Source organism: Lissotriton helveticus, chromosome 12, assembly GCF_964261635.1.
Source record: "Lissotriton helveticus chromosome 12, aLisHel1.1, whole genome shotgun sequence".
NCBI classification, from domain to species: Eukaryota; Metazoa; Chordata; class Amphibia; order Caudata; family Salamandridae; genus Lissotriton; species Lissotriton helveticus.
The window spans coordinates 313,271,067-313,288,583 of NC_136073.1; the positions used below are offsets into that span (position 1 = coordinate 313,271,067).

At 40.2% G+C, this 17,517-nt stretch overlaps 1 protein-coding gene across 5 annotated transcripts in view; it reads left to right on the forward strand.

Annotated features, from left to right (window-relative positions):
* Positions 1-17,517, forward strand: part of LOC144798733 (uncharacterized) — a 784,842-nt gene that overhangs the window by 128,633 nt on the left and 638,692 nt on the right. For 4 of the 5 annotated variants that reach the window (XM_078669743.1, XM_078669744.1, XM_078669747.1 and 1 more), the window contains exon 3: positions 9,872-9,979. The exons of the other annotated variant lie outside the window; for it this stretch is intronic. In XM_078669743.1, the coding sequence (XP_078525869.1) occupies positions 9,872-9,979 (108 nt within the window). The remainder of the gene's footprint in view (positions 1-9,871; positions 9,980-17,517) is intronic. 5 annotated transcript variants of the gene reach the window in all.

Consider the following 17,517-nt stretch of genomic DNA (forward strand, 5'->3'; position numbering starts at 1 on the left):
TGATGCGGTTGGCTATTAATTTCGCTAGGATTTTTGCATCAACGTTTATTAAGGAGATATGTCTGTACGAGTCGCAGTATATGGCCGATTTCCCTGGTTTAGGCAGGGAGATGGTGTGCTCCGCTCGCATAGAGGGGGGAAGTATCCCAGTTTTGCGAGCCTCTTCATAGACGTGCCTTAACACCGGGATGAGTAAGTGATGGAAAGTTTTATAGAATTCGGCCGGGAGGCTGTCCGGCCCGATGCTTTTCCAGATTGCAGTTGCATTATGGCTGCTATAATTTCTTCATCTTCCTCTGGCCATCCCCCAACCATGCAATCGCAGTGTCTGCAAAGAAGAGGGCAAAATCCGCCGGATGAGTTGTCCGTCCTCGTCTTCAATTTCGAGGAATATATTTCCGAATTACGGAGGGCGGATTAAGGACGCAAGCACCTTTCCCGGCCTTTCCCCCTCACTGTATTGGCGTGCTCTATGATACTTCCCTCTGAATCTACACTCGCTCTCAGCGGTCTCTTGGTATTCACTGAGTATACTGCGCATCCAAGCCTGTAACTATGGTGTTGGGGCATTTTGCAACTTGGCCTCAGTGTGTTTAAGGTCTGTCTCTAATTGACGCAATGTGGTTCGGATATTCCTTAAAATCCCCCTGCTTTTAGCGATGCACAGCCCACCAACAGTGACTTTAAAAGCTTCCCACACCGTGGAGTATTGCGTTACCGATTCCTCATTCCGAAGGAAAAAGTCAGTGATCTCTTGCTCAAGTTCCTGTTTGAAAACTGGGTCAATTAAGGATAGTGGGTTAAGGCACCAGGCGAAGTAGGGCGAGGTCTCATGTGGGGGAGTGAGGGCGAAGAGCACTGGGTAATAATCGTAGTAAGTGCAGGAGCGATGGGAAGCATGTGTCAACCAGGGGATAAGGCCTCTAGTGATGAGCCATGCGTCAATTCTGGACCATGAAGAACGGGTCATGGTGTAGCAGGTGCCCTCTTGCCGCAATGGATGCATATGGCTCCAGGCGTCTATCAACTCGTGTTCAGCCATAATCATTTTCAAGGTGGATTGTTAGTCGGAGTAGTGATGCAGCTGTGGGTGTGAGCGGTCAGTGCGGGATTAACTGTAACATTAAAATCTCCCCCCCAAAATTAGGAGCGTAGATCCAATTTCTAGGATCTTGCCTCAGATACCCGGAAGAACTCTGGGTCATCAATATTAGGCCCGTCGCAAGATACAAACGTAAGAATTGAGCGGCTAGTCTACCCCAAAGGATAGTGTAGCGACCATGTTTATCTGTAGTGGAACCTATGGGTGTGTATGGTAGGGATTATTTACAAGGATACACGTGCCCCAAGCAGCATATGATGAAAATGAGGAACAACATGTGTAGCTAGCCCACCGAGAGGCGAACTTGGGGGAGGTGGTAGCGTTGAAGTGTGTCTCCTGCAGCATCACACAATGTATATCATGGCGGTCTAAGTAAGATAATACGTGTCGGCGTTTACGGGGTTCCCCCAGGCCCTGCTCGTTCCAAGTGAGAAATCAGTATGTATGGTACGATCAGTCATGGTGGTGGCTTATGTTGCGCATTCCTTACAGAGAATATGAATCGAGTTGGCATCAATACCTGGGCATCCAGTTGGATTAGCTGAACAGTAGCGTGCGGCGTGTTAGGAGGTCTAATGCCTCTGAAACAGGTATGTGAGAAACCCCCTATCCCTCCCACATCAGCAGCCCAATCCTGCCGTGGTCCTCGTCCCTCCCCCCTCCCCCCTTCCCCTTAGCGCCGCATCCCCAAAGGGGATATCGGCCTAGGTAATAACATAACTTACAATAGAGCAACAACAGTAGTGAGGGTTCACCTGGTGACCAAAGCCTTCCTCGCTATAGCGAGGGAGTTTGGGCTAGTATGTATAGGTTCTTATCATTCGGTTATTTGGTGTAGTTATCAGGCTTGACATAATTCACTAGCGATACAGTACAGAGACAGGGTATAGCAGTTAGCATTTTACCGGCCGATGGTGTGGGGTGAGGATGGATTCTAGTATATGTTTGTCAAGGCCTCGAGATCGCAGCGGGCGGAGTCAGTTCTCATCGCGGAGCACCAGTGGCTAGCACACACAGTCGCGGGGGTATTCCGCACCCTCCCAACCATGTACGCCTCACCCCTGCGTTCAGTAAGTCTCCAATGTGTTCAGTGCCTGGTACAGTTCCGAAGGGCTTAGTTTGTCATACAAATCTTTTCTACTTCCGTTCATTTAATATCTGAAGTGTCTCCCCCATTGGCTGGACAGTGGGGTGGAGAGGAACGGCTTGTGGCCGGCTTCGGTAAAGTCTTGATGAAATCCTGCGCGAGTTGTGTGGAGTTGAAGAAATGGAGTTTCCCTTGATGCTTTACCTTGAGACAGGCAGGGAATAACATTGCGTAGGGTAGATTGAGTTGCTGTAGTTTCTTCTTCATGGGGAGAAATTTGCTTCTCTGCTCCTGAACAGCCATCGTGAAGTCGGGATATATCGAAATGTCCATTCCTACAAAGCGGAGCTGTCTGTGTTTCCTTTATAGGCAGAGGGCCGTATCCCGGTCCCGGTAATTGAGTATCCTAGCAATTATCGGGCGGGGTGTGGTGCCCGGGACCGGGCGAGCCGCCAGTAAATGGTGTGCCCGTTCCATCACCAGGACCGGCGAGAAGGCGCTCAATATATTCCTCCATCCTGCCAGTAGCTGTTCATTCCGCCAACCCCAGGGGGGAGTAGGTTCTTCCCAAAGGGGCCAGGCTAGGGAGCTACTGCGGAGAGCCCATATGGGCGGCAAAGAGTGTATGGGACGGTGATACAAGCCACAGTCGGTGCCGCCGGTCCAGGAGGGGGGATCTCTTGGGCCGCTCGCCTTCCTCTCTGTGTGTTCCTCAGGCGCCCCTAGGAAAGAGTTATCCTTCTCCTCACGATTTAAAGGGAGATTCTTCTCCTATTCCCTAGTATCGTTGGCTGAAGTACCACTGTTAAATGCTCACGTTCAATTAGCAGCACTCCTAATTGGTTCCAACCAGAACTAATTTGTTATGGTCAAGCTACTTTCACCCTAATTGTACTGATACAGACAGCTAGAATGTATGTATCCTGCACAAGCTGCTGTAATGGGTGTCGGGCACACACTTCAGCGTATGCTGCGTGGGAAGGGTTGTATGGCTGGGCCCCAGAATGCAGATGTCAGTTCTCCTGGAATCCGCCGCTCAGGGGGTCAGTCAGTCCCGGTGCCTGCGAAGCACTCACCTCCTCTCCTCCGCTCCGCTTGTCTCTCCTTTGGTTGGCAGGGCAGTCAGACGCCCGCCCCGTGGGGATCCGGACGGCGATCCACACGCCGAAGCGCCAACCAGGCGTTGGGGCAGAAGAGGGAGCAGTGCCCTCAGTCCTTCCTGCGGGGCCCAGCTGGCTGTTCCGTCCAAGCGATCCCAGCAGCACAACAAACACAGGTGGCCAGGTCTGGTAAGTCGCTCCAAATCTGCTTGGTACAGCTCATGCGACCTGCGCAACCGCCATTTTATGCAGCATGGTCGAGGAAGCCAGGACCTGGATTATAAGACTTAATGGGCTGACATGTCGTCGGCTTTGCCTGCATGGTAGCGCAGCTCAATTCCGTCAGCCGATTCGGTGCTTTCAGAGCACCTGTCGCCCAAGATGACAAGGATATCAGCCGGATGATAGCCCGAAATGCAAGAGCCTCACACAAGTGCGGCCATCTTGCTTGGTGCCCTCTCGGACTGCTCATTATTTCTTTTAAAATGCCTTATTGAATCATTCATTCTATTTCTGCTATGACACCTGATTTAATTTCTGGGCTCATTTTATACTGTCTAGTATTTGGAAAAATAGCACCTTCTTTTACGGTCACTTTTACTGGGTCTACACCTGCCATCAACCCTACTTCTTTTCCAGTGAAATCCCACACTTCTGGGTTTACTGTCAGCTTTAATTCATGAGGTAGGTCATCCTTTGCTATCACTGAATACATTTCATCTACCACCATACCCTGTTTTGCTAGCATTCATTCTTAAATACTATCTTCCTCAGGGGTCTGAATTGTCACACCATCCGGTGTCCAATAGATTGTACAGTTCGTCTTGCATAGTAAATCTCTGCCTAAAAAATTTACAGGACTGGAGTCACAGACCACAAATTTGTGCATTTCTTAAAAGTTACCAATGCACACCTCCATAGGGTCTGTGACTGAAGTTGTAATCTGTCTATTAGAAACTCTAACTACTTGGATGTCTTCACCTGAGGGGGTGGGTTTGGGATGTCTGCTGTGCTCACAGTAGAATGGGTAGCACCAGGGTCCAATAAAAAGGTAATATCTTTTCCTTCTACTTTTCGATCAATATATGGACCTGACTGATCTACCAGTAAGGATGTCCTCTTCCCCCTCCTCAGGCACCGTCATAATTCATCCTCCGATGAACTACTGTACTGTAAAATAAATTGTGAAGTTATTGAATTTAGCTTACCACTTTCTCCTTGAAATCCGGCGTCCACACTGTACTTAGCTCTGTTCACAAAATTTTGCATAGAGGCAGGTGGTAACTGACTCTGCGGATTTACAACCAGTTGTGATTCACTCAATATCACCTCATTCTGCGTCTGTGGATTTAAATTTTGATTTGGGCCATTATTAGTTTGAATATTTTTACACTTGTTTTTCCAATGCCCCAATTTTCTGCACCCATGACAAGGAAACGTTTTCTTTGCTTCCTCTCTATTCATTTTCCCTCTTGGTTTCCCCCCATTATTTTTATTCTGTCCTGATCCTCTATTTTGTTTATTATTCTGATTATTTAATTTGAGCTCTTTCTGTTCTCCCAATTTTACTTGTGCCCACATTACCTTTTCTTAAAATATTTTCATCTATTATCTATCTCATCTCCACAGTATTTTGCAAACTTTAAGACTTCATCTATGGGTTTCCCTTGCCAACACAACATGTGTGTTTGGATCATCTGACAAATCTCTGGTCTTAATCCCGATACAAATCGATATAAAAAATGCTCATACCTTTGTCACCAATATTCTTGAAACCACTATACTGCTTGAATACCTGTAACAGACGCTCATAGTAAACATGTACAGTCTAATTTATTTCTTGTGTAGTTCTGTCTATTTTTATTCAATCTGTCTCATGTGGGGGAATTTTCTCTTTCAATAAAGTAATCACCTGGTTATATTTCTTTATTACTTCTTCTGAAGGTGCACCTGTTTTCTCATCTCTTGGGTATTCATCACTAGGCCTTTCAAATGTGATTTTACATTCTGTCCAGAAATCAGCAGGTACCAATTTTTCAAACAGACCATCCAAATCTTTCAATAAAACTTTAGAAACTTTCACAAACCTTTCAACCTGTCTGTACCATTCAACTGGTTTCTCTCTTCATTTTGGGAAATCATTTGTAAAGGATAGAATATCTTGCCTAGTCCATGGAACATGTACATATCCTCCTCCTGGTACATCTCTCATGGGACATATTCTTTCTGTCTATTTAGGTTCTCTTAATAAATATTCTGATGTAGTTTTGATTGCCTGAGCTTCCTCCTTTTTCTTAGTCCACCTTGTTTTCTCCCTGTCTAATTCTCCCCAATTTTGTAAAATTGTCATTAGTTCTTTAATCTGTAATTTCCTTCCTGACACATTCATATTTTCTAAATCTTTGTCAGTAAATTCTTCTCGGTAAGGTTTCTGCAGTACTTTGGATTTCCATATTTCAATTCCCATCTCTGAAGCAAGCTCTGTTAATTTCTCATGAAATATTTTTACATTTCTGGTTATACTTCTACATATGATTAATAACTCTTCTTCACAGTACTTATTTAGTCTGTCTATACTCACATTTCCAGCTATCATTTCTTCTAATTCTACATTTAATTTATAAATGTCCAAAATCTTTGGTTGTAGAACTGCTTTGTCCATTCCCTGTGCCCATCTTTCTAATTCTTCTGGTGGCACAATTGTAGCATTTTTAGTTCCTGTGGAGGTTTCCATTCGTATTTCTTTTGAACAGCTAGGTATAACTCTTCTTGGGGTTTCATTTATCTGTTCTCTTATTGGTAGATCCATCAGTGATATTACTGATTTGCATTCACTAGCTTGATCCTCAATTATTATCTTCTCTTTCCTTGGTTCTATTACAGGAGTGTCTATAACTGGTAGGTTTGTACAGCTTCTTTTATCCTCATATAGTCGGACAACAGGACCTATAGTCACTGGTATGGTTAATGCTTTAGGGTGTACACTCAATGGGTTTATTTTCTGAATTAGATCATCTTTGTTTCTATTTATCGCTTCTCTTTCTTTTTCCTGTTATATTCTTTCATTTAATTAATCATGCAAAATTTGGGGAACTAATGTGAACTCTAAGGCAGGAGCACTCTGTATATTTCTATTGGGTTCTTCCTGATATGGTGGAGGATTATTTTTTTAAATATCTACCATAACCACATCTTCTGATTCTCCACAACCTGTTATATTTTTAGTCTTCCTTGAACACTTGCCTCCGGACTGCTCCTCTGACATTAATACAGGATACAGTCTTTCTGTAACCATTGCTTGTCTCCATTGTTTTATCTGATTTTCACGTGTATCACTCATTCCTTTAGGATAGAACCGTCTATAACCCCTAGTTCTTCTCGATCTGTCTTGATCAAAAGCCTCCATTTCCCATTCTTCCAAAGCTTCATACTGAGTTAATCTCGGTCTGGGCTCTAACTCAGTCATTTTTGTCTGAAGAATTCTCCCATTAAATATACCATTTTCTGGGAAAGCTAATATTCTGTCACCTTTTGTATATTCAATCCAATGTTCTAACCATACACAGGTATGATAATTTATTTCCATCATCATAAATGAGGCAGGAGTTTTTGTCGGTGGGATAAGAATCCCCTCTCTAGTTTTTATGGCTTTATCTTTTTTGAATTATTTGCATAAACAAAATGTTTTTTTTCTCTCCGTACATTTTACGATTATATCCTCTTATGTATTCTTGTCTAGCAAAACTTAAATATCTTCTATTTGGGCGATTCCCTATTAAAGTTGAATGTTATTTCCACATATAAACTCCACTGTCTATTATTATTACTGCTTCTAATTTATTAACCAATTAATCTTTTGTTTAGACTCAGGGTTCTCCAATCTTATTGCAGCTTTTATTCTTTAATCCAATCAAGCTCTAGTTTGTAGAATTCGGTTAACCAATACTAGTGTGGCTCTAATGTGATGTCAGTATTCACTCCTCACAACTGACACCTCCTTTACAATCCTCCATAAATCCCACGCCCGCTGTTTCGACCAATCCCAGCGCGGCACCTGATGAGGTCAATGCGACAACTGACCCCTCCTTTACAATTCCCTGTCTTTGTCACCTCCCACTGCTTCAACCAATCCCAGTGCGGCACTCTGTAACGTCAGCTAAGCTCCAGCAGCTGACCCTCCCTTTACAAGGTAATACAAAACGTATTTTCTTTTACGTTTTTCGCCCAACATTTTTTCATTAATAACAACATAAAACATTCCCTACTCTGTCGATCTTCATAAACCAAAGATTATTTCACTACAAGTGAAACCTTTCCACTTACCCCCATACACTGCGAGTAAAACTTTTCCGTTTACCCTTCATTCAAGCTTAGTAGAGCCTGTTACTCTTCCAGTGTTACCCTTTCTAGGTGATATAACACCAAAATGGCTCCAATGAACTCCTTGCTAACAATTACTCTAACTTATTCACAACTTAATTTCTAGAACCGACAAGTAACCTCACTGCAGTGTGATTTCCATTCATCACCCGCTATATACTTCCTGGAAATTTCCAGACAACATAAAACAATATAGAAACAGGTTTGTTAAAACATACATCTGTAACTCTATCTTAATTCTATAAATCTATAACCAATAATCACCAATTAATCAATAATAACCATACTTCTGCTACCAGCAAACTGATCCAGCGGGACACCAACCTGTGGACAATTATCACTAAATATTCATTTGGGCCCATAAATCACACACACTCACAATCTGGTCGATGAAACCCTGCTGGGGATCAATTTTAGGGCTAAATCTATATGTCCGTTTACCTCTCAGCCTTGAGCCTATTTAATACTAAGCCCTTTTCTTTACAATTGGATCTATTAGTTGAATATGTTTGGTAATTATGACATTGCAGCGTTTACCTGTTCTGTTCAATAATAACCACAGACTCGTATAAGATTTAAAGGTTTTATATGACTTTTTCTTTAGTAAATCAAAAACAAATTACAGTGTTAACTCCATCAATCCGAAGAGGTAAGAATCGATTTATCTAAATAAATTATACATTTCAAAGACAAGTACCTCTGGAAGAGAGGATAGAGAGAAAAGGCACATTGACACAATACACAGAGTTATATTTACCTAGGATGGTGCAAGATTGGACCCCTCTGGCCAAGAGTGTGGACCCCTTAGAAAATTCAGGACAGGAATAGGACAGGACAGGTAGCCTCTTCTAGATTTGAGGCCTGCACCTCACCTCTCTCTGATACTAATTTCCCCCTCGATTCTTCCGCGCTCTTATTTCTAAGTCTATTACCTCCTGAAATCTTCTGCGATCTCCTTTCTAATTCTATTTGTTTGAAAATTCTAAGTCTACTTCTTCAGGTATTTTCGATCAGCAATCGGACAGCATCTCTATCTCTCAGCGTTCTGGCAGCAATTCAGCTAACTAATCTAACTAACTACTCCAATGATACCTTTTTAGTGCATGTTCCACCCCTAAATGTTTAAACCTTATGAAACTCCTAATTCTGATTGGATAAGTCGAGGGGATGATCATCACACCATGCTAAGTTTAATACTTTTCTTAAGACCATTGTTTTATGTTCCCGCCCAATAATTTGTTTCTCCCAAGCTTTATTTCCCACCCATGTTCATAATGCATTATCAACAATGTATACAGTTTGTACAGTTGTCCATTGAGTCTTCAGGATTTTCAGCTTATTCCCAGGACATGTGGAAAGGGTGTCCTTGCGCGGGTTCCAAGATTTGAGCTCATGACTCCGGAGTTGTCCCTACCTCGCATGCGGATGGGTGTTACATGACTGTCAGCCCTTAGCTCCCTTTAAGGCCCAAATATGAACTAACAGATAAGTAAAAAAGACAACATGTTAGATTCAAATAAAATGATTTCACTGTATAGCACTCATCTCTACTCCAATCACATTTAATTATAAAGACTATTTATGCATTAGCACTTAGTATATAACGCAATTTAGTTTCAGCAGAGCAGATGCTTAGCATGTGAATTCTTGAGCGGCCATTTTAACTGTCATTACTCAGAAGCAAAGCTTTCCCTCCAAGAGTTAAGACGTCATGCAGTTAACACATGCTCAATGCATTTTCCCGCATTAGCAGCCATCTTTAGTTGCACTCGGGTTACTTGTTAGTAAAACACATAGGCAAGCTTCCCCCTTTTCAAATAAGTGTAAAAATGTTGTGTAAAATTAGTATTACAAACATTATTCATAATTTATCACGAGGTTATATGAGAGGATTATATCTGAGCAAGTTGCTTATTTACGAAACCTTGCTTCATCACCACTCCTTTGTTTGCCCCTTCCTTGCTTTCATTTACATTGCACTTGTTTTACATATGCTGCATGTTTTGCACTTGTATACACGGCCTAGTGCAAAACCAGCATTTTATTTAACTGTGCTTATTGGCACCTTCACACACTGTGCTTTTCTCCCTGAAGCAGACACTTCTAAAGCAAGAAATTAGTTTGTGGGTTTTATATGGATCTGTGCAAGCGTATTGCAGGGCAGGTACACACAGTGAGAAGCATTTACTTTTCTATCTGCAGGCGTGGCGTCCAGAGTCAACTACTCCTTCAATGCAAAACACTGACAGTCTTGAGGAGCTGTTTGACAGTATTGACTTCAGCAGTGAGGATGAATCCAAAGAAAAAGAGGTATGGTACTTCCTAATGTGATAGATGGAAACCATGTTAGTTTGAAGTGTGTGGGGATATGAGTGACCAGCCTCAGCACATAGGAAGCTTTCAGAGATCAAAGATTGAAGAGAAATGGAACCACACTTGGCACATAATGACCTTAACCAAGATAGGAACATCCTATGAGTAGGGGGAGAGGGCCCCCTACCGGGAGTTTGACCAGATGAAATGTGATAACTGACAGAGTGAATTAGAGATGTAAGAAGCCCTTGGCATATTACTGTGCACAAGATGTGGCTGAGATTGTTTTTTTTTCAGACAATGGAAGTGCATTGCTGTCTTTGCAGAAGCTGAAGGGAGGAGAAGTAGACAGTGAATTGGGGAAAGAGGATACAGTTCAGTTAGTTTATTTGGCCGAGAGGGGCTGCTGATTAGTTTGTCTTTAGTATAGCCATTTGTTAGATGGTTGCGGTGAAATGTGGGACTACAGTTTCTGATCCTCTGGGTGAGAAGAGTCCTCTAGGTGATGCCTTTGTTTTGTCTCCTTCTTGATCACTGTTCAGCATAGCAGTTGATAACCAGTGCAGAGAGCTCTCACCTCCTTGTTGTTGGCACCCTTGGTTGGAGACTGCCTTGCTGAAAAGGAGCACCACTATACTCAAAGGTTGTGTCTGAAGAACAACCTGGAGAAGACACATGAAAGAAGAACCACTCCAAACCGGTTATGAAAGTACAGAGAATGTGATACCCTCTCTGCTGTTCCTATAAATGGCAGGCTCTGACCCACTTGTGGTCCCAGTTTTAAGTTACATTTGACCAAGTATCTTTGTCTGCAAAGTACTCAGAGGAGTGATGTGAAACCAGAGCTTGTGTCTACCTGAAAGCCCGCTTCTGGGAGGGAATGGGATATCACCTAGGGTCTTGTCTGGGAGTAAGAATCTGTGACCCATGACCAGAAAGGGCCTGAAATCAGCCAGCCTGCTGAAAGAGGGCTTGAGCCTACCAACTCTGCAGGGGATGGGAATCTGAGCAATCTACACAAATGTCTCCTTGCTAAATTCAAGATTCTGTTTTCCGAAATGTATAGGTTTCCGGTTTTACCCATGGGTTTTACACCTATTTCCACAACAAACGTCTAGTAGCTTAAAACTGCAAGAAAAATGCAAAAATGAAAAAACTGTAAAAATTGTTTTTCTACAAATCTTGCTCATGAGAGCTGGACAGTTAGTGATCTCAGTACAGTAGAATTGTGTTGATGCCATATTTCGGAAAACACATGTTTTCTTGCACAGCACTTTTTTCCCATTTTTCAAACAAAAAACAGAATATTGCAATATTTTGGTTATTTACCCTCCCGGGGAATCTACAAAGCCTGGATACATTTAGAGAACCAAAGATGTCAGGGGGAAAATGAAAAGTTGACCTGGAAACATGTAGGAAAAGAGTTATAAAGACCTATGCTTGGACTGCCCCAAACTTCAAAAAAGGGATAAGAACTGAGGGATGGGGTAGCGATGAAAAACCTCAGCAGCTAAGGGGTTAAAGTCTGGTTGACTTCTTGTCTGTTTGATATTCCAATCTGTTATCATGTTTCACTGGTAACACTAATGAGAAGAATAAAACATTTTAGTTAAATGTGGTTAGGCCTGCAAAGGCTGTTACAATACAAGATAGCACTGAGGCAACAACAGGATTAATCAAAATGATCAATAATTTAATAAGAGGATTTTTATCCATTCCAGCTTATCCACTAATGTAAATTGTGATTAGTTGCAAAACAAGCATTGTTTTACATTGTGTATGCTGGTGGTCGATCAAATGGCGTGACACATCCAACACATGAATGCTGTTTTTCATGCTTTAGAAGAATATCAAAGTTTAGGACTGTCCTTCCCATTCATATTTCTTCTATCTGAGTTTACCATGTGAGGCATGAAGGACCATAGCAGAGAAAGTTAACACTAGCCCCCACATGCATGTATAAAATTCCTACTGCATCAAGGGCATTGTTTTTCTTTGTTGGCAGAAACACACCTCCAATTGAGAGGTTTGTCTTTGAAAAAGAAAAAAGAATGCATACTGAGTGAAATTAACATGGAGGGCGGTTTGGCAGATATGCTTTTAGCAACGCCCTCCAAGCATGCAGGGGTATCTAAATACTGTGGGTGGTCTTTCATCTGGTTCAGAGGTAAAGGCCTCTCTGGGCTGGTGGGATGACTAACCCCCATCATGGTGTCTATTACCCTTGTAGTTCTACTAATTGGCCATAATTACCTCCCACTTGCTATGTCTCATTTTTTTCAACTGTGGGGAGTCACATTTGGCTTGAGAGTAAATTGTTGAGCAAATTCATATTGATGCATTTTCCAAAGTAGTCGAGTGTTTTCTGTACAATCTATCAATTAGGTTATTTTTTTAAATATTGATCTACATTTGCTAAATAGTGCAATACCTATTAAATGCTGAAGTACTATTTTTCATGTTGAGGCTGACTGAGACTTATCCATAAAATATTAATGGTATGTCCATGTAAAGGGCTTCCTGTAAGACTCACAATTGAATTGTAGGCTTCAAATTGTCTTTTTGCAAGCATTATGAGGAATACACTTTAGACTTTTTTGTCCCAGAAATCTTGGAGTTCAGGTCAGAATGGTGCTGTATGAAGGAATATAACCTGCTGTTACAGTTGTGTGTAACACACTGTACTTAATCGTGTTTGTTCTATAAACTGGTGATAAATTAATTTTAATTGCTGATGTATTTGGATTTTGCCTTGTGATTGCATGCTTTTTGTTGAGGTTTCTTTGATACAGTGTTTTAGTGCAGATATTACACTGTTTATTTGTTCCTTTTCTGACACTGGCTGTGGAAACCATATTTACATTGAGCATAATCAATTATTGTTTTTTTACTTCTTCTTGTAGCCTGAGGCTTTTCTGTGTAATTGAAATTGCAGTATTTCTTCAGGCAATAATTATTTTACCTTTTTTTGATATTCACGTTAAGTTGATTAAACAGATTCTAAATTTGGTACATCATTAAACCATAATATTTTGTGAATATGGGGTGCTCCTCGTGCCTGACATTCTCTACACAAAAAAGTTTGACTTATCCAAGTGGTGGATATTTTGTTTTAGTGCAGATAAACTTCAACTTGGCTTGATATTTATTTTAATAAAAAGTAAACATTTACTGGTTCTAAGGGGCATAACTGTGTGAGTATTTTGGTTTTAGTGTCTGACATATTAGCATTTGCCTAACATATAAATACAGGTAATTCATTTCACACTTATTCTGTACAAATTAATGTCACATAAAAGTTCAAGGTACTAAATTATGCAATAAACTTCATACTGCTTTTGATACCAGTGTTTCTTTTCCTCAAGTGTTTGCTAAAACATTATTGAAGTTCCTTTCAGGCTGCTTGCCTTCTTTTACCTATTTTTCTGATAATTCAGTTTTTTCATACTGCTGTAGAGTGTCATATATTTTAAAGTGTGTGCAACTGCATGACACAAACATGCACAGTTGATGAAACATGCAAGTTATGGTTTATTTAAGTCTTGTGTCTTTTGAGTACATTTGAGATGGATGATATTCTAAAGCTGCTAATGGCAAAGGCCTGCATTGAAGCCTACTACTTTGAACATCACTGGAACATAATCTGGTGCTAATGTCCCCCCCCCCCAAATTTAGTGGTTGTTTTTTTACTTTTTTATGGATTTCTATTGTATACTAATCATAAATGTTTACTATATTTTACTTACTTGACTTTTTCAAACTGCCTTCAAGGTTGTGTTGACAATTTGGTGTTCTAGAAGGCAGCACTATTTTAATTTTTGAAAAAGAGACTATGTGCCACTTTTGAGTTCACTGTAAGTGTTGTTTGTTATAATCTGTTGGAGACCCATTTGTTAATGTGAAAACGTTATCATAAGTACTTGCCATTCCTAAACTTTCTGTATTATCATCAGAATCCTGGGGTAGATAGAAACATTGTGATGTAGTGCTTTTATTCCTTAATCAGTATTTTATGTCTATTTGTAACAAAATCATAGTTTGAAAAGAGCATGCAATCAGTATCATGATACTTTTGTACACAATGTGTTACTAAACAGCTTTCTTGATATTATGGGAACTGTTTTTTTTATTTTGAATAACTATATTTTCAGATTGTCTCATAGTTTCTTCAACTTTATTTTCTTTATATTGACGTATCTGTAGCCATCTGATAATACTTGTTATTTGAATCAAGGCTCATTTTTTCAGCAATTTTATTTTTTGTACTTGTAATGGATGGAAAGCAAATATCTCATGAAAAGTAAGAAGCTGTAAGTAAATATTGTTATTTGGAATGTTTCAATTTGCTTCAGTGATATTACTTCCTGGGATAAATAGTATAGTACTTTGTGAGATATTTTATTTTGCTGCTCCTGTTCTTTTCCTCTAAATAAGTGGTTATTTCTACTTATTTGTTTTCTTGCGCATCTTTTTTGTTCTTTTACATAAAGCATTTTTCAATCTTCACAGATATAGAACTTGTTTTTTGGCATAGTACATCTGACACACTATTATGCGTGTTTCATCATAGTATGGCATCATTGCCTAATTAAGCAAGGGAGCGTCCTTTTATTCTTCTTATAAGACGGACTATATATTGATCAGTGTTTATAATATTTGTACTTTTTTATTTTGGTAATACTGAAAGCTTTTCTAAAATGTGTTAGTTGTAAAAATAATGTTTTCCAGTTTTTGCAAATTGAGCTACATATCTGGTGCAATACTGTTGTGCTTCAATCGGAGCCTTTCTTCTTCACCTGCTTGTTGTTTGTCCCTTCTAACTATTTCTTCCACCTGTTCTAATGGCATAACAGTGTTTTTTAGAACTTGAACTGCTCTTTTTTATTGAGAACTGAAAAGCAAACTTTTGCTTTGGTTGTGAGTTTCATTTCAGAATTATAGGGCAGGATGTCTGAAAGCCTTTTGTAGTCACAAACCGTGTGATGGGCTAAACCCCAGGGCATGCAAGCACAAAATGCCTCTTTTGATTTTTCCGAATTGCAAAATTGTGCTCCCGACCAACACAGATTCTCAATTTGGAAAGGACAAATACATGGTTTTCCATGCGCACTTTGAGTGTTTATAGTATGTAACAATGATTTGTAGTTGGATTCCAGTCTCAAGCCAATGATCAGTGCCCCATTCCAAAGTTGGGGTGGTAGCTGATTTGCAAAGTGGAAGGGGTCTCTTTTGGTCCCCTTTCTCTTTGGGAACCGTGGTGGCTGCGTGGTGGCTGCTACAATGGTGGGGAGCACACAGTGTTCTTTAAATACACCTCACACACCAAAAGGACCCTTAGTGCCATGCTTCATCATTGGGATCTTCGCCCCCTTTTATTATTTCGGCTATGTGTGGTGCGTGTGTTTTTTTTATGTGTGTAAGTGAGTGGTGGGTTTCGAAGGGTGAAAAAGTGAAGTTAAAAAGGCACCTGGCACGTGAGGTCTAGAAAAACTTTAATGGGCCTCCATGATGGTACTGTTAAAAGGGTGATTGTGAGGTATTATGTATGTTAATGTACAACACCTCATGTGTGCGCCACGCATGAGGTGTTGTAAATAATAAAAGTGCTCCCACGTAGTCGTCGGTTAGCAGCAAGCCACATCCTGTAGAGGGGTGCGGAGACCCCATTGATGAAGCATGATACCAAGGGTCCTTTTGGTGTGTGAGGGTTTTTTAAAAAACACTGTGTGCTCCCCACCATTGTAGGGACCACTCTAATAACATCTTTATGTAGATTCTTTTTGTTTAAATAAATCTGCAGGAGGAGAACGAATCTACTTCTTCTCTCCTCTCCCTTGTTATACTTATTAGGCATGGTGGCTGCTTCGGAGTAGAGGGCAGTGATCCAAATGACCACTGTCTGCTCTCACAGAAGTTTCCCAAAATGGAAAACAATTTTTTAAAACACCCCCCAGTTCCTATAAGGAAAACAGATTTTCATTTTAGAATGCAATCACAGAGATGGTGGCCTGTTGTCACTAGTAAGTCGACCATCACTGTTTTTGTAGTCAATTGCAGTGGGTCACAAATTCCCACATAAATATTGGGACACATGAACAATAATCTAAAATTGCGATTTCCTAATTGCGATTCTTACTGCATTGCATTTCGGGAATTGCAATTCCTGATGTAAGAAAACATACATCTTAGATGTAGAATTTCCTAGTGGGTCAGAAATCTACCTACCTTTTGAAAATTAATGAGGTAGGGAGCAATTTGCGACCCATTAGGAATCGCAACAATTTCAGGGATGGTGGCATGCTGAGGTCAGCAGATCACCATGTCTGTGATTGCTTTTTAATAAAGCAAACTTTTTTTTTCAAATGCAGTCCATTTTCTGTAAAGGAAAATGGGATTGTTTAAAAAGAAAAAATGAAACTTTGTTGTTTAATTATTTTAAGAGTAGACAGTGGTCCCTGGGACCACTTCCTGCTCTTAAAAATATGTTTTAACATTCTCAAAGAGGAAGGGTGCCCAGGGGACCACTTTCCTTTTGCAAGTGGATTACCACCGGTTTTAAACTGGTGGTAAAGTATTACTTTTTTACGACCGGAATCTGGTCGCAAAACAGTAATACTTACTATACCGATTTGTTATTTGGAAGGGACGCCCTAAGCATGCCCCTTCCAAATACCGAATTGCTAACATAATTTGTGCTTTAGTACATTTAAAAAGCATTTTTGCGGTCGCAAAGACTCGATTCTGTGAATCGAGCCATTTCTGATCGCAAAAATGCTTTGTAAATCTGGCTCATCATTCCTTGATTTGAGAATTCACCTATTACTACATAGGTTGGTTTACACTATAAAATACTGGTTACAAAATGTCAATGTGAAATTTGAGCCCAATTTTTGCAACGAGGAGGTTAGTTTGTCTGGCCCATAATTCCGTATTGTCACTGAGTTCCATTTTCTAACTGATAATGTAAGGTTATTCTCATTTAATGTTTTTATTTATTTGGTGTGGTTATCTAAACTCTAAGGCATTGGATTGTGTTACTATTTGTAATGGAATGTCTTAAAGTACATGCTGAATGAACAATGTTTTAAATTATTACTAATTTGTTTTTCTTATACATCATACTGAAGATATGGATCCTTTTACATCTTTCATGGAATTAGTTAGGATTTTTTCTTAAAAAGGTTTTCAAATAATTCCTTAATTTGTGAATTTCTTGTGTTGAAATGCCTCTCCCTATTTTGAAGCTTGTGTACAAATTTCTAGTTTTTATGCTATCCTGTGTTTTCGATGCTCTTTTCCTTGTTTGAGGGCTGCATTGTTGTTGAGGAGTATTTTTCAGTTTTTTAAATGTGGAGTTGCTTTGGGGTTAGTAATTCTATTTCTTCAGTTTTTGCAAAGTGCAGCATGGTGTTGTTTAAGATTACATTTAAAACAAACATACTCTTATTTTCTTTAATTTCTTTATTCTAATGTATTTGTTTGGTTGGATTTTCTTTGAAGTTCTGTTTGAAATGTTTGTTTACGAATCAGTGAAA